This window comes from Melopsittacus undulatus, chromosome 14 (genome assembly GCF_012275295.1).
Source record: "Melopsittacus undulatus isolate bMelUnd1 chromosome 14, bMelUnd1.mat.Z, whole genome shotgun sequence".
Lineage (NCBI taxonomy): Eukaryota > Metazoa > Chordata > Aves > Psittaciformes > Psittaculidae > Melopsittacus > Melopsittacus undulatus.
This window is the reverse complement of record NC_047540.1, coordinates 2,686,557-2,711,954: the sequence shown is the minus strand read 5'-3', so window position 1 is coordinate 2,711,954 and position 25,398 is coordinate 2,686,557. Positions and strand designations below refer to the sequence as shown.

General features: G+C 51.5%; 1 protein-coding gene across 1 annotated transcript in view; it reads right to left on the bottom strand.

The window, feature by feature from the left end:
* The window catches only part of EPHA10 (EPH receptor A10), a 35,774-nt gene extending 17,334 nt beyond the window's left edge, over positions 1-18,440 (bottom strand). The window contains exons 1-4 of the mRNA XM_034069199.1: positions 18,381-18,440; positions 16,507-17,176; positions 2,293-2,448; positions 1,361-1,690 (exon numbers count right to left, since the gene is read on the bottom strand). Of these exons, the coding sequence (XP_033925090.1) occupies positions 1,361-1,690; positions 2,293-2,448; positions 16,507-17,110 (1,090 nt within the window). The 5' untranslated portion in view covers positions 17,111-17,176; positions 18,381-18,440. The remainder of the gene's footprint in view (positions 1-1,360; positions 1,691-2,292; positions 2,449-16,506; positions 17,177-18,380) is intronic.
* Between the last annotated feature and the right edge of the window lie 6,958 nt (positions 18,441-25,398).

The following is a 25,398-nucleotide window of genomic DNA, read 5'->3' as shown; positions in this document are numbered from 1 at the left end:
CAGCCTCGAGTGAGGGGCTGAGATTCCCACTTACCCAGAAGAAAAGCTGTACTGAACAAACAGCTAAGGCATGCATTGCTATGATGGACCGGTTGCTTCACTCCCTACAGAGCACAAGGCACTTAATGCCTTTAACCAGCCTCTTGTCCCCAGCTCAGAGCTGATGCTCCAGGTGAGGAGGCAGCTTCAATCCCTCTTCCCTCTGCCTGGCACCAGGAGGAAGCCTCTGGATGAATGGCTCATTATTAGACCTTGTCAAGCTCACCCTTCCCAAGCTTGTACACTGGCTCAGGAATAGCCTGAGCTCAGGAGACACAAGATCTTCCCGGAGCTAAATCCATCCTTGAACAGCAAAGATCCTAATGAGGAGCGACACTTCCACCGAAGAGCAGTCTGCAGCACAGCATCCACCCCACAGATGCACAGAAATCACTATAGGAGGGCAGGGAAAGCAACAACGCCTGCACAAACACTTGATCAAGTGGTGGGAAAATTAGTTATAACAAGATCAAAGTTTAATCTCTTTAGATGAAATCGTTGGCCAATTCCTGCCAAGAGGTACGTGAGGATCATCCGTCTCCATTAACTGTGCCTTGGCAAAGGGGGTTCATGCAAATTCATAGCATAACCACAGAGGAACAGACAAGGACACAAGGCAGAGCTGATTCTCCTTAGGCACAGCTGACAACTGAGGAGGGATCAAGCTCCTCTGGCCACCCAGGGCAAGGCTGGGTACTTGCTGCCCTCACATAAGGGAATGTAAATGTGATGCGAGGTGGAAGAGCACAAAACTGCCACAGAGCAGGGCAGAAGAGAAGGATTAAATCAAATTCTATGATTCTATGAATTTGACAAGGGCCTGTAGGGTCAGGCCAAGGGGAATGGCTTGAACCTGCCCAAGAGAGGGGAGACTGAGCTGAGCTCTTAGGCAGAAGCTGTTCCCTGTGAGGGTGCTGAGGCGCTGGCACAGGGTGCCCAGAGAAGCTGTGGCTGCCCCATCCCTGGCAGTGCTCAAGGCCAGGTTGGACACAGGGGCTTGGAGCAGCTGCTCCAGTGGAAGGGGTCCCTGCCCGTGGCAGGGGTTGGAGCTGGAGGAGATTCAAGGTCCCTTCCAACCCAAACCATTCCCTGTTCTAACTTCATCCTCTTGTTTTGAACAAGAGCAGCGCTGCCTGTCCCTGCCTGAAAGCAGACTCGAATCTATTGCAGTTTACTGATTGGGTTACATGGACAGCACAGGGTCCACAGCCTCTCTGGGCACCCTGTGCCAGCACCTCAGCACCCTCACAGGGAAGAGCTTCTCCCTTCCACCCACCCTGACCCTCCCCTGTGCAACCACCCCAATGGGTCACATCCCTACCTGTAATGCCAGTGGAGACGTTGACCTCAGCATACTGGGGGCTGAGCCCCGAGACCCCGTTGAGTGCAGCCACACGGATGGTGTAGTTGACGTGGGGCAGGAGGTTGACGAGGGTCACGGTGCGCTCCACCAGCCCCGTCTGCTGCGGCACGAAGCCCACGCTGCTGCCGCACTGTTCACAGCGGCCCCGCACAGCCGCAGGGCACCGCACGCACCACAGGCTGTAGGTGAGGTCGCTCCGGCCGCCCGCATCCGCGGGAGCGCTCCATTCCAGCACCAGGGATGACTGCCGCAGGCTGTACACCAGGTTCCGAGGGGCGGAGGGTGGGCCTGGAAGCAGGAGAGCATCACAGATAGGTCAGTGCTTCCCCAGGGTGAAGGGCAAACCTATGGGAGCTGCAGTGGAGGCACCTCGGGTACCACAAGAGCGCGTGGTCCCAGGTAGCGCAAAGGGATGTGGATGCGCTGATGGTGGGGACACCAAAGGGAGGTTTCCCACCAGAGGAAGGTGTCTGCACAGCAAGGTTCAGCTCGCACAGCACCGCTGCAGGGACCCCACCACCCGTCAGACACTCTTGGAGGGTTTCTCATCATTGGAGAGCATCCATCACTGGGGAAGCTGGAGTCCAATCCAATTAACTAGAGGCCATTTAATTAAAATCTGTCAACTCTATTGACTAAATGACTGTACTCGAGTTTTACTGGGGAGCCTACAAGCCTGACCTCACGTCTGTCTCACCAGCCTGCAGCCTCAGCCTGTGAGCCGTATGGCACAGACCCCAAATCCCCCCCCTGCAGCAGTGCAGACTCCCTATACCCAGGTGAAGCTCCCATGCATGGGGCCTCAGACAGCATCCCCCTGGCTCTGTGCTGCAGGACAGTCTGGATCCCTATTCCCTTGCTTTACAAGGAGATGCTGCAGTGAGACCTACGTGTGCAGGAGGCAGATGGTGGGTCTGATGGAGACCTGGAGTAGTTCTTCTGACACGAACAGAACGTGGAGGCTTCCTCATGGGTAAAGCTGTGCTCAGGGCAGGGAGAGCAGACAGGGAGACGGGGGGAAAGCTTGTAGAATCCAGGGAGGCAAGCTGAAAAGACAGAGAGAATTATGGGAATCATGGAATCCCAGATTGGTTTGGGTTGAAGGGACCTTAAAGCTCCTCCAGTTCCAACCCCTGCCACGGGCAGGGACCCCTTCCACTGGAGCAGCTGCTCCAAGCCCCTGTGTCCAACCTGGCCTTGAACACTGCCAGGGATGGGACAAGGAAGAACACCACAAGGTGAATTTGGGACACGTTTGATGACTGCATTTCCCTGTAGTCTCGTACATCCTTTACCTACCACTGGCCAGTAAATACAACCCCCCAAGCCTTCGCCTCTGCATGACCCTGCCACCAAGAGAGATGTGCCTTTGGTTTGACCCAGAAGGGACATTTGGATGCTGCAGCTCTGCACTGAGCTCCAGGCTGGAGGAATGATCCGATGTCAGCTGGGGCAAGGGATGACGGGAGCTGGAGGCTCTGGAGGGATGTGGGGGATGAGGTGGCTGCAGAAAGATGCGGGACATGGAAAACAGACAGCTCTGGGTTTAAGTGTCAGGTGAGCAAAGCAGAAATGACACCAGAGGCACAGCAAGACTCAGGAACTGCCCCAAAAGGAGAGGAATATTGAAAAGGGAGAACTTGGAGACCTCATCCGTCATTAGAGCTCCATACACAAACCCAAGTCATGAGGCCACGTCAGCAGCAGCTACAGCTTTATCACTGTGCATTATACAGTCACTGCTGGCAGGCAGGTATGTGCTGGAGTTAACCAGCAGCAGGATCAATCTGCTTGAACAGGACAGACCCAAGCTTCCCTTTGAAAAGCATCTTTGATAGACAAACAACTCGCACACTGGACAAGGAGTTGCTTGATCTTTACTACAAGTAAGCACACAGCCTCCAAGCAATCCCCCTGCTAGGACACCCAGAAGCTGCATGAAAGACTTTCCACTTTACAAACCCAACAAAAACAGGCTGCAAAGCTCCATAAAGGAGCTGACAGCAGCTTCAGTTTGACCTTAAAACATCTGAAAAGGAAACGGCCTTTTGTGTGTGTGTGTGTCTGGCATCGCTGGTGGCCCCAGCACCAGGGACTGGAGCTGGTGCAGGGGCTGGCAGGAGTTCGGCTCAGCTGGATCTCGTGTTTTGCTTGGCTTCTGCATCCTCTTGCTGTGCTGCTGCTGTCTCCTACCCCTTCATCAGCTCCTGGGATGCTTAAACTTAATCACTTGTAAAGCTCCTCGATGAGCAGCTCCACTCACACAGTCCCTCTCTTATCATCTTTAAGGAGCTGGCTGCTGAGACTCTTCCTTTCCAAGCAGATGATGCCGGTGCACTCCAGTTCATTAACTTTTAGCATGATATAAAACTGGCAGCTACAGCCGTGAGCTGAGGACAAAGCACCAGGCACAGCACAGAGAGATGGAAGCATTTAAGGGGAGGTTATTCCACCTACCACAGAGCCCCTTGGATCTCAGTGCAGTCACACACAGGGAGGGACCACAGCACCGTGGCTGAGGTTTGTACTCCCAATGGTCCCTTCATCCCCTGGCTGCTGGCAGATGACAGCAGCTTGGCAGAGCTGGAGCAGCCACACACAGCAGTCTTTTCCTTTTCCTTTTCATCCATAAGAGACACAACATTACAAGAGCTGCTTTCGCCAGACAAGATCCTGTGCTGTTGTCACCCAGTGCAAGCAAAGCTTGTGGGAAGCAGATTTGGGCTCCTCAGGCCCATTCCAGCTATGCCCAAGTAACAAACTGAGACTTCCCTGTATCTGAGGTTGATTTGAATTAGATATTAAGCAGAAGCTGTTCCCTGTGAGGGTGCTGAGGCGCTGGCACAGGGTGCCCAGAGAAGCTGTGGCTGCCCCATCCCTGGCAGTGCTCAAGGCCAGGTTGGACACAGGGGCTTGGAGCAGCTGCTCCAGTGGAAGGGGTCCCTGCCCATGGCAGGGGTTGGAGCTGGAGGAGCTTTAAGGTCCCTTCAACCCAAACCAGGCTGGGATTCTGTGATTCCTCAAACATTTCCTTCTAGTTCTGCAGTTGTGACCCAAGAGATTCAAGAGCCGAGGCTCAGAACCAACCTTTTTCCAGTAGCTGGAGGCCATGGGGAGATGAGCACCCTGGCCAGGATGGGAAGGGGCTCATGGGCTCCAGTGCTGCATGTAACTGCTGCAGCTCCAGCTCCTGCTCACCCTCCCCGCAGGGAGCAGCACATCTCATCCATGCATCAAAGCCTCAACGCTGGTGTGCGATGCCTGCGTGCATCCTTTGTAGGCAGAACACAACAGATCAATCCTGTTTACAAACTGGATGGGACCTGGGCACTAAAGCCTGAGCACAGAGCTGCCATTCCTTGGATTTAAAGGTGAGCCTGACAGCCACGTAAGTGTGGCATCTCACCGTGGGAAATGGAACATCTTCAATCAGAAGGCTCTTCGGAGCTGTTCCTCAGTGTTTTCTAAGAGCTAGAAGTTTACAGCAGTGTCTGTCAGGAGGTGAGTTAATAACTGTACAAAACACCTCAAGCTGCAGTTCCCATAAACACAGGCACCACGACCCCGCACGAGCACATCCCACGAGGAGCCAGTGGGTTTGCTCTTAACTCTGTTCCTTGCTTGTCTGCATCTTACACTTGGGGAGAACAAAAGCACCCGGGCACATGTGATGCATCATGTGTGCATCTCCGTTTCTTTTCTCAGATAAACTCCCACCCTCTCCACCTCATCCTACAAGTGTTTTTCTTGGTCCCCAGCTGGTTTCAGTGTCCCTGTGATTTCACAGTGCTCATTTCTGCAGTGGGTACGTGACAGCTCGCAAGAGATCAGGCCATCAGTTTATACAATGAAACCCTCTTTTCTTCCCCCCCCCCCCCCATGCTATTTTCTAGCCTGTTTCTCGTCCTCTGCTACTACTGCAACTTAATTATTAAATAATAAAATTCAAGAAGCCATTCTCCTCGAGCCAAAGAGAAGCAGCAGGATGGGTCAGACAGATTAATTGCCTCTCTCCAGCTCCATCATTTCTGCCCACACAAGCTACTCCCTGTTCACCAGGCATGCCTTATTCGTTTCACTGACAAAGAGAGCACGTATTCCCTCCTTGATAGAACACTGTATGCACACATGAGCAAACCAGCAGCAGAACAAGCAGCACTGATCTGTGCTGCAGCTTGGCAGATTACCTGGCACGATGCACCCATGGGAAAGGTTTTCTCTTACCAACTCATCCAGCACAGCTCCTCAGACAAGAGCAGATGGCTCTATCAAGAGAAGGCAACGTCCTCTTTCATGCCCAGTCTGTGCCATAGGGAGAGCAAGGGCAATCGAGGATGCAGAGATGCAAAATGCATGGTTTCCTACTCAGCTGGCATGGGACAGCTTTGGTTTGCCCTCCCCAGCAGTTCAGACATCTAAATCACAGCCCCATGAAGCCTGCCAACCAGATCTTCCATCCAGTGGCTCCTAGGCAGAACCCTTCTCCTTCACCAGCAAGGTTCTCAACATTTCCTAAGCCACAGTGAGCTGCGTGTTCAAGTTTTGCCTTAAAAAGTGCCTGATTAAAGAGCAAAAAGGGCACCAGGAGCTTGCACAGCTTTGTCTTGTTAATGGATGAACAGAGATTGCAAGTGACTCACTAAGAGCACCAAGTAGGACAGCCCGCCTGCAGGACACAGGCTGTGTAAGCACCAGGGTTGATCATAGTTCACTGTTCAAGTGAAGCATGGCCAAGATTTTGCATGCAGCAGCAAAATGAAGTTATCCATCACTCTGGCAGTATCCACCAGCTGGTCAGCAGCCTTTACCTTGTGCACTTGACAGTCAGCTGGTGCAGTGATGGGCTTCTTCAGCAATTAAGTTAACCTAAGTTTTCTTTAGGAAGCATTAACCCCACTGACAAGCAGGAAACTGGGACAGAACAACCACATGATTTGCACAAAGTCATCCAAGACAAATAGGACCAAGAACAGGACTTGGGTCTCTGGAAGTGCAGCTAGCACATTGACAGCACAACTAGACAGGAGCTGGCCCTTAAGGATCCACAGCTTTGCTCTGCATATTGGCTTACACATAGGCAAGGAAAAGAATGGCTTTTAACCAAATTAGAGCAAACTGAATCCTATTCCCGCAGCCTTTTGGCTAGGTGCTGCTCCTGCTGCTGTTCTCCCATGGAACAGTTCAGCTCAATGCAAAATTTCCATCCATAGAGCATCCCTGTCCCCATAGATCCACAGCTTCTACATACAATCTTCCCAAGAGAAGACCCAAGTAGCATATCAGGCTGCAATTGTATTGGTAGCAACTCGCCTCCCAGAGAAAAGACAACATTCCCTAAAGGAGCAGACAGAGGGGGGAAAAGCCAAGGTGCTGTCCCAGGTTGAAAGGATATTTCCCCTCTGCCACCCTCTCACCTGGGGATCATGGGCTGCATTTTGGGGAGATGCTGCAGATGTCAAGGGCAAATGAGTCCAATGGGATTTTCCTACAACCATACATGATGTTGAAAGGACCTTAAAGTTCCAACCCCTTGTCATGGGCACGGACAGCTTCCACTAGACCAGGTTGCCCCATCCAGCCTGGCCTGGTCTGCAGCAACACTGCTCCAGAAGCATCGCAGGGTGCAGTAAAACCAAAACCCCATTTCCTGCAGCTTACACAAGACTCTTCTAATTAAAAAGTTCATCACTTTGCAGAGAGGAAAGGGCTGAGACCTAAGTAAATACTGAAGCTTAGCATGAAATATTAAGAGAATGAGCACAGATGGAAGATTAAATACTAGGCTGAAATTGCTTTGTGTCACAGATTTAGGGATAAAGCTACTTAACTCAGACAACTTCACATTAATGTTAATAGAAAATCAGGCAAAACTGATCAAACATACTTCCTGCCATCTCATAGCTGGAAAAAATGAGTTATATGGGTCAAGGGTCCAGCAGTGACCATGCTGCAGGGTGGAGGGGATAGGAAGGGGCACACAGCACAGCCACAAGTGCATGAGCACACTCACACCAGCATCGGTGTCTGATAAAGACCAAAGCCTTGGATCTCCTCCTCAAGGTACCAGCAGGACAAACCCCTCCATGGCTGTGGAAGGCATTTGCTCTCGTAGCCACACTCATGCCTCCTTGTTGTCTGGTATCATTTTCTTCGTATCAGAGGTTGTTGGTTTCCTTTCAACCCCCTCTGCTTCTACTTTCCATGCTTCTGATGGGTTCTGCCTTGCTTTTCCCCTCCTCAAACTGTCTCAGGTCAGCTTCTTGACCCACAAACTTCACAGATAGCTTTGAAGGCAGGAAAACAACCCCATGAAGGACACTGCCTGCGTTAGCACTATTGAGCTTCCCCATGTTGCTGAACTCCTGCAGCTAGCAGGAGAGCCGCGTGCGTGCCAGCGTGAATCAATAACGCCTGCAGTTTCACTCTGAACGCCTATACAGTCATTTATAATTAACACTACAACTCGGTTGTCTTCCAAAATCAATTCCTTGCCATTTTTTGTCATGGAATTGTATTTGACAAAGTTCATCTGCTTTTAATGTGTGTTAATTTGCTCTGCTGAAGTAGGCATTCGTAAAAACACTGGTTAGGAAAGGCAGCGGCCCAGGGAAACTAACAGCCACACTAAGGGGCATGCTGCAGCGAGAACCATTGCAGCACCCATGGGTCAAGGCACCCCAGCACAGCCACAGTGTCCCTCCTGGCAAAGGACAGGCTTGGAGCACTGAGCTTCTAGATTTGCATCCAACCTTCACCTAGCAATGGTCAAACATGCCATTGCAACCATCAGAATAGGATGGGGGGAAAACACACAAGACAAAGGTCTACATCATTATGAGGATCCTATCTATGTCCAAACTGGAACCTACCATTCCCTACAGGCAGGTCTGTCCTGTCCTCTGCCCAACACAGGCAGGATGCAGAGCATCCCCCTTCCCACTCACCCCACCCCTGGGGTCCTTCCTTCCAACACACAGCCCATACTTGAGATATTGGCACACCAGTGCCCATCTTACCCCAGCAGCACAGAGAATAGATGCGTATGTGCCTGTCATTAACATACCTTGAGGCACACTAAAGGTGCACACGCCACGCACTGCATCGACATCCATTTCTCATGTCCCTGCAAACTCACTGTTATCATCAGTCCTATAAAATATGAAGTTGTTCTCAATGTGTCTCTCGGGAGCTATTGCTGCTGCTGACCCCTCCCCAGACCAGGCTGGCACATCCAGCCTCCATCTATCTTAATTCCATTACCAAGCCAAGCAAGTCACTATTTATTACGTTCCAAACATTTCATCAACGCCTAAAAGGAGAGGTGCTTCATGCCAGCACTGCGTGAGGAGGGACAGGGCAGCAGGCCCAAGGAGGAACAGAAAGGTCAGCACTGGGACGGATATCCTGGAAGGGCAGCTGGCAGGGAATGTCTATGGACAAGGACAAGTTGCCCAAAACCAGACAGGGCACCTTGTACAAAACACACCGACAAAATACAGTGTCAGTGGTGTATTGAGCTGGTCAAAGAGCCTCGTCAACAAATGTCCTTGGGTAATAGAGAGGCTCCTGTCTTCCCTTTCCACGCTGGCTTTGCAATCTTGCCTTGTCTTATTGCAAAAGCTGTAATCAATACTTTGCAGGCAGAGAGCGATGCTGTTACAGAGCCCCACGGCGAGCAAGGGAAAGAAATCGTGTCCAATCGCCGCGCCCGAGCAAGAGGGACAAAGTCAGTGCAAAGGAGCGATCAATACAAGCACTGGATCAGGTCTCCAGCTCTTCCTACCTTGGTTCCTTGCCTGCCAGGATGGGCATTTTAGGCTGCACCACTTGAGCAAAACCAACAGCATCTTGTCCTCTAACTTCTCTTTTAGTTTCAATAATTGGGTTTTGATAACATTCCTTAGCAGCCAACAGTTCAGCACATTCCCAACATCTCCAAAACCTTTAGGACAATGTCCCTCTATCATTTTTGCCCTTGTTAAATGATTTGAAGAGCATTGAAATGAAAACCTACGTCCAGAGGCTAAATCTTTGTGCATCTCCAACAATGAGCTCTTAATAGCTGAAAATTAAATTCACTGATTTAGCTCAAAAGCAAATTAAATACCCAAGAATATTAAGACAATCTTGAAATGTATAAAAGAATACATCTGCTTGAATTCAGTGCTATGGCAGAACCTCATGGCTATTTATGCTGGAATGTTCCTCAAGGACACACTAGAGCAGGCACAGCCACTGAGCCAACTGCAATTTACTGGTGTCTCTTCCAGCTCCCAGAATGATTCCCTGTGAAGGAGTGACTGACCTGCATCCCCAATACACCTGGTCCTGCCAAGTGCATCCCATCACCCAAACTCAGCCTCAGGCAAAAGGTGCTTCCCCTGTATTCCAGCACAATAGCCATGTCCATCTAGCATGCATGCATATCCATCCAGCAGGCAGGTATCTATAACCTGAAGTCTGACAAGAATCTGGCAAATGAATTGGGCTTCTTGTAATTTTCTGAGTAGTTTGCTCTAAAATTAAATGTCATCGAGTAATTTGTGTCTGGCTCTGCCACAATTTCCATAGCCATAATTATTGCAGACACACTGTAAAGCAGCAATATAATATGGGATCCCAAATAATAAATATCTCCAAGCTTGATCATTACTCCAAAAAAAAGACTGAAGAGAAAGCATATTTTACAAGGGGGGTTCATAGGTATGACTGATGGAAAGCAGCATCTATCAGGAGACATCACAGCTATCACAGAAGCTGCTGCTAATGGATGGATGGAGGTGGATGCTCCAAATTCATTCAGCACAAAGCTCTCTATGCCTTCCAATTGTCACCCTGCCCAGGGTCACAAAGGTGCTCCAGACACATCCTACTAGAACATAGATGCAAGAGGAGAAAGCCAAACCATAATTCAGAAGGCAAATTGAAGTATGAATTTCCTCTTGGATTATTCCTTCAGCAACAGGCATGGATTTACCCCCACAGCCCCTATCCCACCCCACAGGTACCCCATGAAGCCACAGCATGCCTGGCTCCAGCCCCGACAAGTGCTGCTCAACCTGTACATCAGCACTGGCCCTGCTGTGCCTGTCTGTGGGATGCATCAGTGATGAAAGTAAAAGCTGGTGCTTTGTGCAACTTAGAGAATCCCAGGAGGAAAAATAAACTTGTTATGCATAATACTCAAGCATCACTCAGAGGATAAAATAAACTCCAGAAGCACATACAGGTTTGTAAGCTAACCTATAAAAGATGAAACAAATCAAAAGCCCCAGGCACTGCACATTTGGATCCATTACTTTTTGTATTTAAACAGGAAAGCAGACCTCGGGCTTCAGGAGGTATCTTCCCACTAACTGACAAAATGCTGTCATTTAATTGTCTACATTTCTCTAACTTTCAATTGAACTATTTATTTTCTACCTAAGGACACTGTAGTAACACAATGCCTTGATGGGACACATGCAACACAGAGGAAAGCATCTCACCAATACCATTTCCCACTCCTGCCCCAACCTTTTGCCCAGCAAAAGCAAGCCCTGGCCATACAGAACACACACACAGCTCCCAAAAGCATCTTCCAGAAGGAGACAGCCTGCTCAGCAAACCTCATCTGGTCTTCGGATGCTTTCCTTCTCACATCCACCAAGCCCCAAGCAGGAGCATCACTGCCTGCTGTACCCTCACAGCAGCTAGCTGCTGATGCGCAAGGCAAGCCGCACAGCCCTTGAGACTTGCAAGGACAGCAGCCTCGCTCAGAGCTTGCTGTCATTAAGAGAAAGATGATGTCAGGAGCTCTCAGGGCCAGGCCACTGCTTTGGGGCTCCTGTTTTTCTGCTTTTAAAGCTGATGTCTGCAAATTCAGTGGCAGAGGAAAGGCACCAGCACAGCCTGGTGCAGGCAGGAGGGTGCTGCCATGCACTGCTGCTGCCCACAGCCCCCTGCACACCCAACCCCTGCACTGGTGGCTTCCAAAGCAGAAAGTCAGCCCAAGCACATGCTCCTTTGCCAAAGCAGAATGGGGCTCCTGCTTTTAGCACAAACCCCTCTCTACCTGCATCTCTCAATGCAGACACATGAATGGATCTGTTGATTTCCCTCTCCCAAAGAAGAGACAAATGCTGCCATCGGGTACCACAGCCAGGCAAAGGCACTCATCAGGGCAATCTATGATGAAAGTAAGATGAATGAGGGATGAATCAATGGATGAGTGTAAAATGAATGGATGATGAGTCCATGGATGAGTGTAAAACAAATGGGTCCCACACCAGTGTGAGCTTTCTCCCCACATTCAGCTTATGATGTTGAGAAGCAACAAGGGAAGCTCTAAAAGGGGAGGTACAACAGGACACAGATGGGAAGACGGGTGTTTTTAAAAGCAAGGGCTTTCTCTATTGCAGCCCTTCCCTTTGGAAAACAAAACTCAAGGACTTCCTTTTAAATCTGCTCAAAGTGTTGACCAAGTGTAAGCCAAGTAATAGCTGGCAGCAATGAAGAAACTATTTCACACTATTTACAGCTGTGCTTTTTTGTCCTCAAACCCGGTACTCACACCAGGCAGGATGATCTTCTCAAAAGCTTTGCTTATCAGTTTCTTCCCCTATTATCCAAGAAACCAAGCACAGGAAAGATGTTATTGACATGCCTGAGATCTGTAGCAAGGCACAATCTGCTATGAGAGAAGCGTTCTCACTGCTCACTGGCGCTAGGACAAGAAGTTATAAGCTTAAGCGACTGCAAGGGCGATTTGTGTTAGACATAAACCCAGGCAGGCAGCAAAGGCATCACTGGAGGGCTTTGAGAGAAGGATAAAGTGATCCAGAGGAGGCATACAACACCCAAGAGCCCAGCCACAGCAGCAGAAGCAGCCTGCCCTCTGCATGGGCCAGTCCTGTATGGAACCACCAGGGGGTGAGGCCAAAAATGGGTTAGGGAAAGAGCAGCAGCAAAAAGGCACCACAGAACCCAGACTGAGCTGTTGCAAAGCTTGTCTCCTCATTAACAGAAACAATTATAGGCTGCCATAAAGCATAATTACACTACACACAGTGTTAGAGTCATCACCCGGTTGCAGCCATTAATAAGGGAGCTCAGGCTGATGAGCACAGAGAACTTGCAGGCTGGTGTCCCTCATTTTTCAGCAGATCACTGATGAATCCCACAGTAGATCAGAAAAGCCATTTCTTGCCTAATGCAGTGTCAAGCGTGCACTACATCCAATACCACAAGCAGTTCCCATTAGCAAAGACTGCTTCCTTCTCATTAGTGTGACTTGTGCCTTTCATCTTACCCCTGTGTTTCCAGAGCAGCAGCCACGCCAGCTTGCCTTGTAAAGCTCTGAAGTTCTATACACAGACATTACAGGGATGAGCCCAATACAGACTGAAACCAGGTCTAGTGGAAGGGATACATGCCTATGGCAGGGGCATGCAACTAGATGATACCCATAATTTAAATTAGAATGAATCACAGAATCATGGAATTATGGAATCCCAGGTTGGAAAGGACCCCAAGGATCACCTGTTCCAACCTGTCCAGGTAAAGCATGACCTAGACAAGATGGGCCAGCAGCCTGTACAGCTGAATCATAGCATCCTAGAGTGGTTTCGGTTGGAAGGGACCTTAAAGCTCCCCCAGCTCCAACCCCTGCCACGGGCAGGGACCCCTTCCACTGGAGCAGCTGCTCCAAGCCCCTGTGTCCAACCTGGCCATGAGCACTGCCAGGGATGGGGCAGCCACAGCTGCTCTGGGCACCCTGTGCCAGCGCCTCAGCACCCTCACAGGGAACAGCTTCTGCCTCAGAGCTCAGCTCAGTCTCCCCTCAGGCAGGTTCAAGCCATTCCCCTTGGCCTGTCCCTACAGGCCCTTGTCCCAAGCCCCTCTCCAGGTTTCCTGCAGCCCCTTTAGGCACTGGAGCTGCTCTCAGGTCTCCCCTTCAGGAGCCTTCTCTTGTCCAGGCTGACCTAGCCCAGCTCTCTCAGCCTGGCTCCAGAACCTCACAGCATCCACTGGACTCTCTCCAACAGCTCCACATCCCTCTTGAGCTCTGTTCAAAACGTTGTTTAAAACTCTTGCCCAAGCACTAGAGACTATTTCATCCCTAAAACTGGCATCCTTCCTGTGTAGGCAAGAGATGCAGCCACGAAACAATCACCTATTGGAACAAGTGCAGTGCCAGGATGCCCTGCATGGGCGATGCCAGTGTTGGAAGCAGTGCATTGCCCAGCACAACAGCAGCACTGAGCCAGCTCTCACCACTGCTGTCAGAAGTGGAGGGGAATAAATCAAGAAGGAAACTTCTCTCGAGCACAAATTTACGTTGCTGTCAAAGAAGAGTGGCTGACAGCTATTTCTGGAACCTGGTCTCCATCATATTAATGCAACGTCTGGTTGAAGTTGTCTCATTTGCAGCAAATCTGGCTGGTAAATATTAACCTTGGGCTTTGTTGAAATTCTCCTTGCAGATATTACAAGGGATTGGATGGAAAAGATGAAGCAGAAAGAGACAACTTCACCGCAAATGTCAGGCAGATCCTCCCCATCACTGTTTCATTTACACAAAAGCTATTGCAAGGCACCACAAAGTAAATGGCAGGAAGGGGCCACAGCTCCTGCCTGGTGAAATTAAGAGTAAGAAGACCTAAGTGCTAAGAAGCCTCCTGAAAACAAACTAGGGATGGGCAGGTGATCATCCCCAGTGCAACAGGACTTCACACTTGCCTGCTGTGCATCTGCTGGAAACAGGTTTGGGTGTTAAGATCAGGGTAAGCACAGGCCAGCATCTGGCCATAGACAGACATCAGCCATAAAAGGCAGCCCAAATGTATTTACTGTGCCAGAAGCTCTCCTCTTATTTGAGGGGAGACGTGAAGCAGATGCTGAAGCTGCTCGGTGCCCCCCTGGAGATGGCTGCATCTCAACCAGCCCCAGAATGATTCATCTGAAACCCACGGAAGCCTGGCAGGTACACTGAGGCTTCTTCAGAGGAGTGGTGCCATAGAGGAAGATGGACAGCAATAAGGCTCAGCTTTCTTGCAGCAGTCATTAGCAGGGCCGTAAATCCTATTAGTCTTCTCTCATCTCCTGATTTCAGTGTGAGGATACAAATGTTCTCTCAGCGGCAGGATGATTTCAGCACTTAAATCACAGTTATGGGGCCACCAGCTTTGTGACTGAGCTCCAGCAGCTTCACCAGGTCTGTGGCAAATAAAGGAATAAAGCTCCTTCTTGCTGCACAGAAGCCACACACTTGGCCCTAAGCACCAAGCTGGATCCATTCTGGATCCAGCTCACAGCCAGGCCCTGTAGGATCACTGGACATGGAGCCACCCCGGCAGGCAAGGGGGTGAACAAGCAACTGCTTTCAGACACCCACCCTGTAGGGGCAGCCAGAAAGTCCTAGGAGAAGAGCAAAGGAGAAGGGAGAGGAGCAGGAGCTGGGAAGCAGCACCAAAGGCAGCCTGGAGAACCACCAGGCATCCCTGGCACCGGTGAGGGTCAGCCCTGCCTCCCAAAGCATCTGGCCCTTGAATGAACCCATTGGTCCAACCCCTCATGGCTGCGACAGAGACGGTGGCCAAGCAGCTTCACAGGCAAGGAGGAGCCAGTGGACTCGCACCATCCAAAGCCACCATCACCACCAGAGCACAGCCAGATTCACTGCTTTAACACCCCCAAACTCCCACCGTATTTACCAGCCTCCAGCTCAAGGGCTTTTGTCCTTGAAGAATTTCCACAGCCCTTGATGCTTCCATCAGAAGCCTTACAAAGCTCCTCACTTTGCTCTATGCTAATGCAGGCCTCCAAAACCAAGCACAGAACTTTCAACCCTACAAAACTTATTTGCCCAGGCATCAAATGCTGCTCCGCAGAGTGACTAATGACCTGCTTCCTGGGAAAGGGGGGAAAACTTCATTATAGCCATTGAATTACTTCAAATATTTTTCCTTAGAGAATATGAATTATTTAAACTCAACACAGAGAAACCTGAAACATTAGCAAAAGCCTGCTGGGACTCACTATGTAAATTCCCACTCCAAACAGATGGGGAAAGCATGGCGAGCTGCCACGCAGCCACTGAAGCAATGAGCAGTGCTGAGATTTCAATCCCATCGTTTTCATAAGGTCGCCTGAAAGGAGGGCACTGAGCAAACAGGCACTACCTGGAGCACTGGGAAAGGATTCCCACCTCCCGGAGGGAGGCGGCAGAGCTGGCACGGTTTAAACCTGGAATGCTTCAAGTAGCTCCTGAAGGGCAGACTGGATCCCTCAGGAAAAGCTCACTCTCCTGCGGTACCGCACACCTCCAACACGGCAGAGCTGTGCCTGTTTGGGACTTATTTATAGCCCATTTTCCTCTCCATCTGTTTTCTACCAGGTGACAAATTGTGGCTGCCCCATCCCTGGCAGTGCTCAAGGCCAGGTTGGACACAGGGCTTGGAGCAGCTGCTCCAGTGGAAGGGGTCCCTGCCCATGGCAGGGGTTGGAGCTGGAGGAGCTTGAACAGTGTCAGCGATGGGGCAGCCACCCCTCAGCAGTACTTTCAGAGGCTCCCTCACACTGAGAGGAGGAGCACAGCAGCCAGGATCCCACACCCAGGGCTGATCCCATGCCTGGCTCTCCCCTGCCTTGGAAAGTGAGATCAAAGTGGTCACAGCAGCAGGCTCATTAGAGGGAGACCTGTTAATGTAAAGGTTATATCCACTTTTACAGCTGTCATTAAACGTAACCTCAAGAGCTATAAAGTCACTGAATTATTAAGTCGTGTGTAAAGCGTGACAAAGGGGATATTAATGTTCTAGATTAATTTTATAGTCACAGAAAAAGCCATGGGAGATGCCTGACGGTACCCAGAGCTTTGGCACGCCTGCCCAGCCAGCACCGTGCTGCAGAGCAGCTACCAGCAACGCACCCCATTTACCCAATTGCCACCCTTCAAATCAAGGTCTGGCCATTAGCTTGGGAGCAGCAATCAGCTAAAAGAACCATACTGCTGACAAAAGGCAATTCCACTTGTCTGAGCCGCGCTCCAGCACTGGAGCAGTCTGGCAGCGACAGGGACTGACACAGAAAGGCTGCCAGAGGACACCAACAGCCACTTTTACCTCTGCATCCCCCGTCCTTCTCCTCAAAGCCAGGACCACACGTGCACTTCCCGATGGGGACCAGCCACTCGCCCTCAGCGCTGCAGTGCATCCGGGGCGGATTATCCACATCCACTTGGGCATGAGCAACACAAGTGCCCTTCACTTCCACCAGAGTGGCAAACGCCGTCTCTGCCACCGTGTCTGGGAACATGGCCAGGTTCTGCACCGTCGCCAGGCACTTCTTGTAATAGACCCGCACGGAGACCAGCGCCACACAGGCACCCACGTCCTGGAAGCCAAGGTGGAAGCCTCTCTTGCTCAGGTGCCCAATCTCCCTCAGCTCCGTGTTCAGCTTCATCTTCCGCTCACCCAGGTCCCCCTGTGTGAAGCTCTCATCAGCGGCGATGGTGTCGATCTTGGTGTGCTTGCTCTCATGGATGCTCCGGCCCAGGTCGGAGTCGGACTCAACATAGTACAGATTGAAAGTCTCCTTGCAGGTGCCTGTCACACCAGGGATGCTGTTGCAGTCCCGCAAGGTGAACTTCAGCTCGATGAAGATCCTCTGGCCATCGCGCCGGGCAATCCAGCCCGTCTGCAGCCAGTTGTTCTGGTTTGGCTCCATGACATTGCAGACCTGGTATGTGCGTATTGGCTTGTAATGCTCATCCACCCCGCTGATTTCTTCCCACTGGGGAAAGAAGGCAAAGGGCTTTAAACAGCGTGTGAGCTGCCATGAGCCAGCTGCCCAGGCAGAAAAACACCCACCACCACAAGCCTCTCCCCACCTACACCCCATTATATCATAGGCAATACAAGTCTTCAGGCCACCAAAACCTCAAGCTGTAGGAGCACAGTGGTGCTGCTGGACCACCTAACACTTGAGCTCCTTACAGAAGTACAAACATGGAGACACGCCTAGAACAAGAGCACTGGCATTGGACCTTCTAAAAGGTGACACATCATCTGCTGAGAAGCCAGAGACTTTATCCCCTAGATGCTGTCCCTAGGAAGGACTATCTGCACAGCACAAAGCCAGGTGGGGCTGGGCTATCTAGAGAAGTCAAAGATGGCCAAGGAGATGTGACTCCAGTCACACCATCACAGGAGGACAAATATCTTTGTGAACAGTAGCAGCAGGTTCTCCATCAGGGGAAGTTTTAGCTGGGACAGGACAAACCCTCTGACTACAAATGAAATGGTATTTCCCCAAAGTTCCCAGCAGAGATTCTGATCAGTGAAATGATGATTCCACCCTCACATCCTTAAGGATGACCTGGCAACCTCCCAAAGCAATTCTTTCTGGGTGTAAACTTATGCAAGATTGCCAAAACCACCCAAAATAGTGTTTCTTCATCAGACTAACAGCTGGCCAACACAGATGACTCCACGATCTAGCACTACTCCCTCTGAACACTTTGCTTCCATGCTGGAAAATGAACCCACAGATACAGGCAACACAACTCCCGAGTTTCCCAACATGTTCTCTTGAACACGGTTATAGGCTGACCCTGGACCTGAACCAAACAAACCCTACGTGATGCTGGGCTGATGATCCCACCCCAGCCACAGCCTTCCTGCAAGAGCCGAGCTGATCCTCCAGAGCTCGTGCTACAACACAAAGCTTTAACTTGCTGCTATTTATTTGCTTACCACAGGAGTGTAAAATTCATTTGGAGGGGGCATTCCACACTGACCACACTGCTCCCATAACCCTTGCTCTGCTCCCCAGTGCGCCTGGTGCTGACTAACACAACAGCTCATGCCTGTACACCCCCAGCTCGAGGTGACCCCGTGGCTGTCAGCCCCCTCCACCAGCTCCACGTGAGCAGGATGCTCACACTGCAGGACTTGCAATACCCAGCACCAAAAGGCAGCCCCAGCTCTGCACTTACCCCGTTGGATGGGTGCGAGGTCCAGCCCAGCTCCGCCTGCGATTCCTTTGAATCCAGTAGGACAACTGCAGAGAAGGTGACACGTTAGAAAGCAAGCTCGGTGACCAGAAAATGCCAGTAAATATCCACCTGGGAACCTCAGTGCTGTGCACCCCTCCTGGCATGGGAGTCAGGTCCTGGAATATGGGGAGCAGCTCCCATCACATCTCCACCAGCATGAGCACAGAGCAGGACTCCCACTGCAGAGCTCTAGGCTGCACTCTCAGCTATGCCATTAACACCCTGACCTAACGAAGGGTGACATCCCGGGAAGGCTGAGATCGTTCCCAAGGGACTCTGCAGGACAACCCCACTGACACCACTGCAGCGGCACCGTGCGTGTCCTGGAACAGGAATATACCGGTGGCTGCTCTGAAACAGGAGTTTCCTTGGCACACTACACCCTCTTCCCACGAAACAGCCGATTCTCCGGGTGCCAGAAGAGCCTTTCCCCATATTCACAGTTTCGGGGCTCCTCCACAGCCAGCAGCGGTCCCTGCCTGCTTGCTCTGCCGCGCCTCACCCCCGGTTCGAGCCGCCCGCTAATACCGGGCGCATCCTCGCCCGTTTCACACCCGAGCTCTCCGGGACGGCTCCCGACCGGCTCCATCCCGGTGAGGAGCTCTCTTCGTCCCAGCGCCTCCGGTAGCGCCGGGGACCCGAGACCCCTCTCCTCGGGAGACCCGTACATCCCGCCGGGATGCACCCGCCCCGTCCCGCTGCTCCCCGCGCCCCGCAGAGCGGCGGCTTCATCCACCCTGCGGAGCCACCGCCGCGCCCGGTGGGGAAGGGCGCCTGGAGCGGAGCCGACGGCATCGGAGCGGAGCCGGCACCATCGGAGCGGACCCGGCAGCATCGGAGCGGACCCGGCAGCATCGGAGCGGACCCGGCACGGAGCCGCACCGGCCTCTCCCGGCGGCTGCGGGCACCGCAACGCCCGAGCAGCCCCGGTGGTGCCGGTGCCGGTGCCGGTCGCGGTGCGGTGGTGCCGGTCCCGGTGCCGGTCCCGTTGCCGGTGGTGCCGGTGCCGGTGGTGCCAGTGCCGGTCCCGGTGCGGTGATGCCGGTCCCGGTGCGGGTCCCCCCCATCTCACCCTGCTCAGCGGCGGCGCGGGGCAGCACCGGCAGCAGCAGCAGCACCGGCAGCGCCCGGGGGAAGCCGCCGCCGCCGCCACGCGCCGTCGCCATGGCGCCGCCAACTCCGCGCTCCCCGCGCCACCGCCGCGCTCCGGCCGCTGAGCCCCGCCCCTCCGGGCCCCGCACAGCCAATCAGAGCCGACGGGGTGGGGGCAGCGGCCGGAACAGCCAATCAGAGGGAAGGGGTGGGGTGGGCGCGGCGTTCACTCTGAAGCCTATTGATGGCAGGGGAAGCCCGAGCCCCGACCTGCGGCGTCCGGTTGCAGGCTCCTGCCTGCAGACGAGGCCTCAGTGCCACGGCTCAGTGGTGGCCTTGGCAGTGCTGGGGTAAGGGTTGGACTGGATGAGGTCTGATTCTACAGCCCATGGAAGCTGAAGGATTGCTGGGGCACAGGCAGCCCTTGCTGATGCTGGGACGTTGCAGCCTTGTGGTCATAACCATAACCAGCAGTGCTGTGCCCCCACTCCAAGGATGACATTTGCTCACTGCTGCTATTAACAGGCAGCCAGGGGCGAGTCAGAGCCTTGTTTCTGCACCGTATGGCCCAGGAGAGCAGCAGGGCAGCTCTCAGGGCTGCCATTGATTCCCAGGAGTACCAGTTTTATGCCAAGCCCTCTGCTCTGCCTTTCTAGCTTCAGGTTTGATTCTCCACTTCTTCTCCAGGCTCTCTAAGCCCAGCGGCTGCCCTAAAAGTCAGAGTAGTCAGAAAGAAACCCCAGAGAAAGGCAGCAGTGCAGTGGCCAGCACTGAATGGGGAAGCTCCCGCAGGTCACAGTGCTGCAGGAGAAGAGCAGTGTCATGTGTCTGCACAAACATGCTCCATTTAAACACCTCAAAGCGTTAGACCCTCAAGCTTGAATTCTGCAGTGCCTCACGCATGAGAAGCTTGCTGGAGCGGGCATCCCACTGAAGCCTGCTGCCAGTCAGGCTCAGATTTGCACATTGCATAATAAGATTAATTAGATATGGTGACTGCAGTTCATTTGTCTCATACCCCAGCTTCTAAGCTCTCTCTTCCTGAAGTCAGTTAGGACTACCCATGTGAAACCATACTTGAAAGTCCCTGCAGGACCAGGAACCGTGAACAACTCAGGTACCAGCTCTAAACCCTGAGCATGATGTTTCTTTAATCCGTTCCACAGGAATCTTGCCTTTCCAAGCATTTTATTAACACCTAAGGCATGTTTTCTTTTGAGACATTAGGGAGGCATTGCATCCGAGTATAAAGCTGTTGGATACCTGGGGCTCTCAGCCAGCTCAGAGGAAGATGCTGCTGCTGTAGCCAGCCTGCAGAGGATTCACAATTGGATTTGACAATATATACCTCTAATATTTCTACTTGTTCTCCATGTCTTCCCACCCCAAAGCACCAATCTACCATATTCCAGCTCAGCCCCAACCTTGCTGTTCAGCTCCCACATTAGTTGAAACCTAATCCAGGGCAGAGACCTGTAAGGGGACACAGCCAGCCTAGCTGGAGTGTGTTTCCATCTCTCCCTCCATTTCTCCATCCCTCTGCAAACACAGCCACTACCTTTTCCCTGCATTATCTTGACAGGGGAGAAAATCCCCATCCATTTATCAATGCTCTTTCCATCTGTGAGAGCTCAGCATGGGCTGGTGCATTGCTGCGGTGCTGCTGAATCCCATCAGTGCTCTGAGCCCAAGTGATGCTCCTGGTGAGCCTGGGGTACCATCCTGGTGACTGGAGTCACACGTTCATATGATTAAACCCTCCCTCCATCACATTAGAGGGGAAGGGAAGCAAAAGCCAGGGCTTATTTATGATCTTCCTCAAGTGGAAAGCAGAAGTGACCCATTATTACTGGAGATTTTTCAAGCCACCCAGGAAGAAAAGTGATATTTAGTCGTCGTTAAAGGCTCATAACTGCATAACAATTTCATGCTATGTTAACTTGGAGGTTTTCTTTTGCATATAAATTTTTAAGGAGTAAAATAGAAAAACCCAGGCACTTGACCTTTAATCACAGTTATTTGTGTGATCAGTCAAGTGTGGGGAAAAGCTAGTTTGTGCTTGAAAGATGCCCTTTAAAACTACATTGCTCTAATATGACACACGACTCACATGGTGTAATATATGGGATCTCACTTACCAGCCTCTAGGGCACAACTTCCTCCCATTTAGTATTCACAGACAGGATCTTGCTGCTGGTACATTGGAAGGTATAAAAGTCATGGAGCAAATCAATACATCCCCTTGGGAGAGCTCCATTCACCTCCGAAACCCAGGGGAGGTGTATGTATTCGTGTCATCGAAGGACCAAACAGGGAGGAGTGGATGGAGGTGGATGGAGGGTTGGGGTTAGAGAGATGCTTCGCTAGGAGAAGAGGATGTCATGCTAACAGAGTACGAAGCTTTCCCATTTATCTGAAATATTATTCCAAGCACTAATAAGAGCTTAATATTAGAGCAGCCAGAGGGTGTTTTAATTACGATTGTGAAGTATCGTGTTGTTCAGGGGAAAGGATCTCATGCATGTTTCTTCTGCAAGACTGGGTGACTGAAAGCCAGTGCTGTGGTGAAGGAAGCAGAGGCACCTTTTCAATGGAGACTATTGGATCAATTCATGATCAGGCATAGGTAATGACAAGGATGGGTCTCTGAGCCCAAATGCAGGCTGTGGCACAGCCAAACCATCACCAGGGACATGGCTGGGGGGGCAGAACAGGGGGATGCTGTCCCCAGGCTGGCACAATACCTTACCCCCATCCTGAATGCTGCCACATGAGCCTGGAGACGCAAGAGTTGGAAAGCAATATCCAGGATACCCAGGTTCCAGATTGCCAGGGGAACTTCTGCAAAGAGCCAGGGCCAGCAGAGCCCTGGAAATGTGTAATTCACTGAGCTGAGCTATTACCTGCTGTAAGTGCAGACAGAAAGATAGGTTTGAAACCACAGTGAAAATAACCCTCCTGGAAAAAAAACAGAAATCAATACAAACACCAAGGAAAGAGGATCAGAATCCAAGACCATCAATTCCTGAGATAAAGAGTTGAAAGTCTCAGTGGGAGGACAGCCAGATCTGGCCTGAAAAACAAAACTTGGTTTCTTTTGCTGACAAATGACTTTTTATGCTAAAGGACAAAGGAGGATGTGGGCCTTGGGATGTGGCTTGAAGCAAGCAAAAAGCTCACAGAAGCTTTTGCATCTTCCTCTTCCACATGTGAAAGGATTTCCTTACCACGGAGAGCAAGGGACTTGTGTGATTTCATGCTGGTTTGGGCACAGCACAACAACATGCTCCAGGACAAGGTTTGATGTTTCTGCCGTGACAAAGGTGGAGGCAGAGCAGAGCACACAACAGCATTAAAGAATCTGGCTTTAAGCAAATATCCCACTGAGGAAAGCAGCTCTAATGATCCACACCGGGTACCAATAGTACCTTCACCATCCCACTGCTGACCCCAGGGCTCAGACACCTCTTCCCAGGCAGACCCTGCTCCATCGCAGCCAGCACCATCCCATCCCTGCACCGTCTCCTCTCTGCTAACTGGTAGAAATCACAGCGAGGAGGAAAGTTAATACAAAGCTTCCCCATAACCCACAGCCAAAGCTGTGCAGCCCCACATGTTGGGCTGCAAAAAGGGAATACTCTGTGGATTAACTCCTTTTACCTCCCGAGTTGTTTGTGTGGAAATCAAAGCAAGCGGAGCCATGCATTTGTTTTTAAGGGCTGCATTTCCCTGTCGGATGTGATGCACTTTGCTTCAGGATCGCTGCGCTAGAAATATTCTGCAGCAGCTCTTTAGCTTTTAAGGTAATCACATAAAAGATCCTTGCCTACATAACGGCAGCTAATCTGGGTAAATGCCTTGAAGCATCTTTACAGTTCTTGCTAATGGATTCCCATGCAGCCCACAGAGGTCTGCGTTCTAGCAAATAATGTAAAACACAGCAAATGCCTCATTTTTGTCAGTGCCTCCCATTCGTCATACACTGAGAGAACCCAGAGCTCCAGGCAGCACAAGATCATTATACTTCTATAAGTAATACTCCGTCCTGTCACCATCAATATGAAAGCAGCCTTTCACTGGGGGCAAGGATCCACTCAGCATTAAACTCCAACTCAACCGGAGACAGATGATCACACGCTATTGATTAGAAGCAGACAGGAGGGATCCAGGCACAGCCATCCAGGGACAGAATCTGAAGGGCAAAGACAAGGTATTTACTGGGAAGCTGTGTGTGGAAGATGCTGTTCCCCTTTCCCCACCTCCAGTTGTGCTCTGGGAGCAGCAGGAGGGCTCACAGGAGGTGCTGCCATGCCATGCATGAGGTGAGTGCAAATCACTGCCCAGAAGCCCCAAATCCCTTGCTTCTATCAGGATACAGGGTTTGCTGTGCATCACTTGCAGCCACAGGGACCCAACATGGGTCCGGCAATGCCATGCTGCCAGCAGCATTCCCAGGATCCAGCCATCCCAGGGTGCTCCATCCCAAGCTGGGCTGCCTTCAGCTCCAGCCACAAAACCCCTGTAAGGGGAAACCCACCTATTTTAAGAGCTCTCTGATGTCATTATCTCTGTGGAGGAGGAACCAACAGATGCACAAGAACAGGCAGGCCACCTAATTCTGCAGGTTTATTACATGCATTAATCAGACTCCCTGTGCCATTCCCAGAGGACCCATGCCCACTCAAACAGCTCTGTGCCCATGGGGATGGAGGCGCACGGCAGAGCTGGAGCCAGTGCCAAGCACATGAGCCCAGTGAATCCCAGCTCTCTGGGGCTCTCCTTTGCTGGGTGCAGCCAGAGCAAGCACCAGTGCTGTGCACACACAGGATGGAGGGTGCACAGCACAGTTACAACCAGGATGGGGGGCCTGGCACCCCAGAGACCCCCCCAGCTTCCCCAGGGAGGCAGGTCCTGCCCTGCAGGATGCTTTGCTGGTGGTACTGAATACAGCACTGAGCACAGACCTGCTGCTTCTTCCTCTGATTGCAAGACTGAATTGCAGACCGAGCGCTCAGTCTGAGCCTCTGAGACCTGAGGTCTCTGATAGAAATGATGATATACCTCAGGTATAATGGTGCAAACAGCCATTATCATAATTCTGATACCAATTACGTGTAATTTGAACAAAGGAGTTGTCCCAGCTTTGATTTGCTCTCTTTGTATTCCTGGCTGGTTTCATTAAAATCACTTACAGAGATTTGCAGCAGTTCTGTTTGAAGTGCTGTCATTAGGGGTTTCATTTCCAGTGGCATCAGAAACAAGTTTACAGCAGGTAGCTGATGCTTTGCAAAAGGATGGGCAGCGTGTGGCCAGCACTGGTGGCCAGACTGGTCCTATTGGTTCTATGGCCACACATGGGTGAGAGTCCAACCTCACAAGCCAGAGTGGCTATGGCAGAGGCCAGAGCCAAGCCCCCACTGCAGCCTCTGCTCTTCCCAGCCCTCCCTCAACCTCTCCAAGAACTCCCAGTGCTTCCCCTAATTGTCAAAGGCTTTTTCACGTTCAAGGCTTTGCGCTGATCACCGTTTCAGATCCATTACCAAGATGCCCAACTCGATTGGCCCCTCAATAAACTTCCCTTTGCAACAAGGACACTGAGCCGCAGTGGATTTCCTTGGGGTGAACACTGCTCTCCTCCTGCTCATGAGGCAATCAAAGATGCGAGCTGCACGGCACACTGATGAAGACAGACACTTGGGGACTCGCTCGGGAACTCAATCACCGCAAGGCACTCACCAGTTATCCCTTAGTCACAGGGTGAGGGGACAGGGAGGTCATGCAGAGAGACGCTTTTTGTATTTGGCCAGGATAAAAGAGGGCAATATACTTTGCAAATGATAATGAGCAATTTACTCCAGCTGGGGCT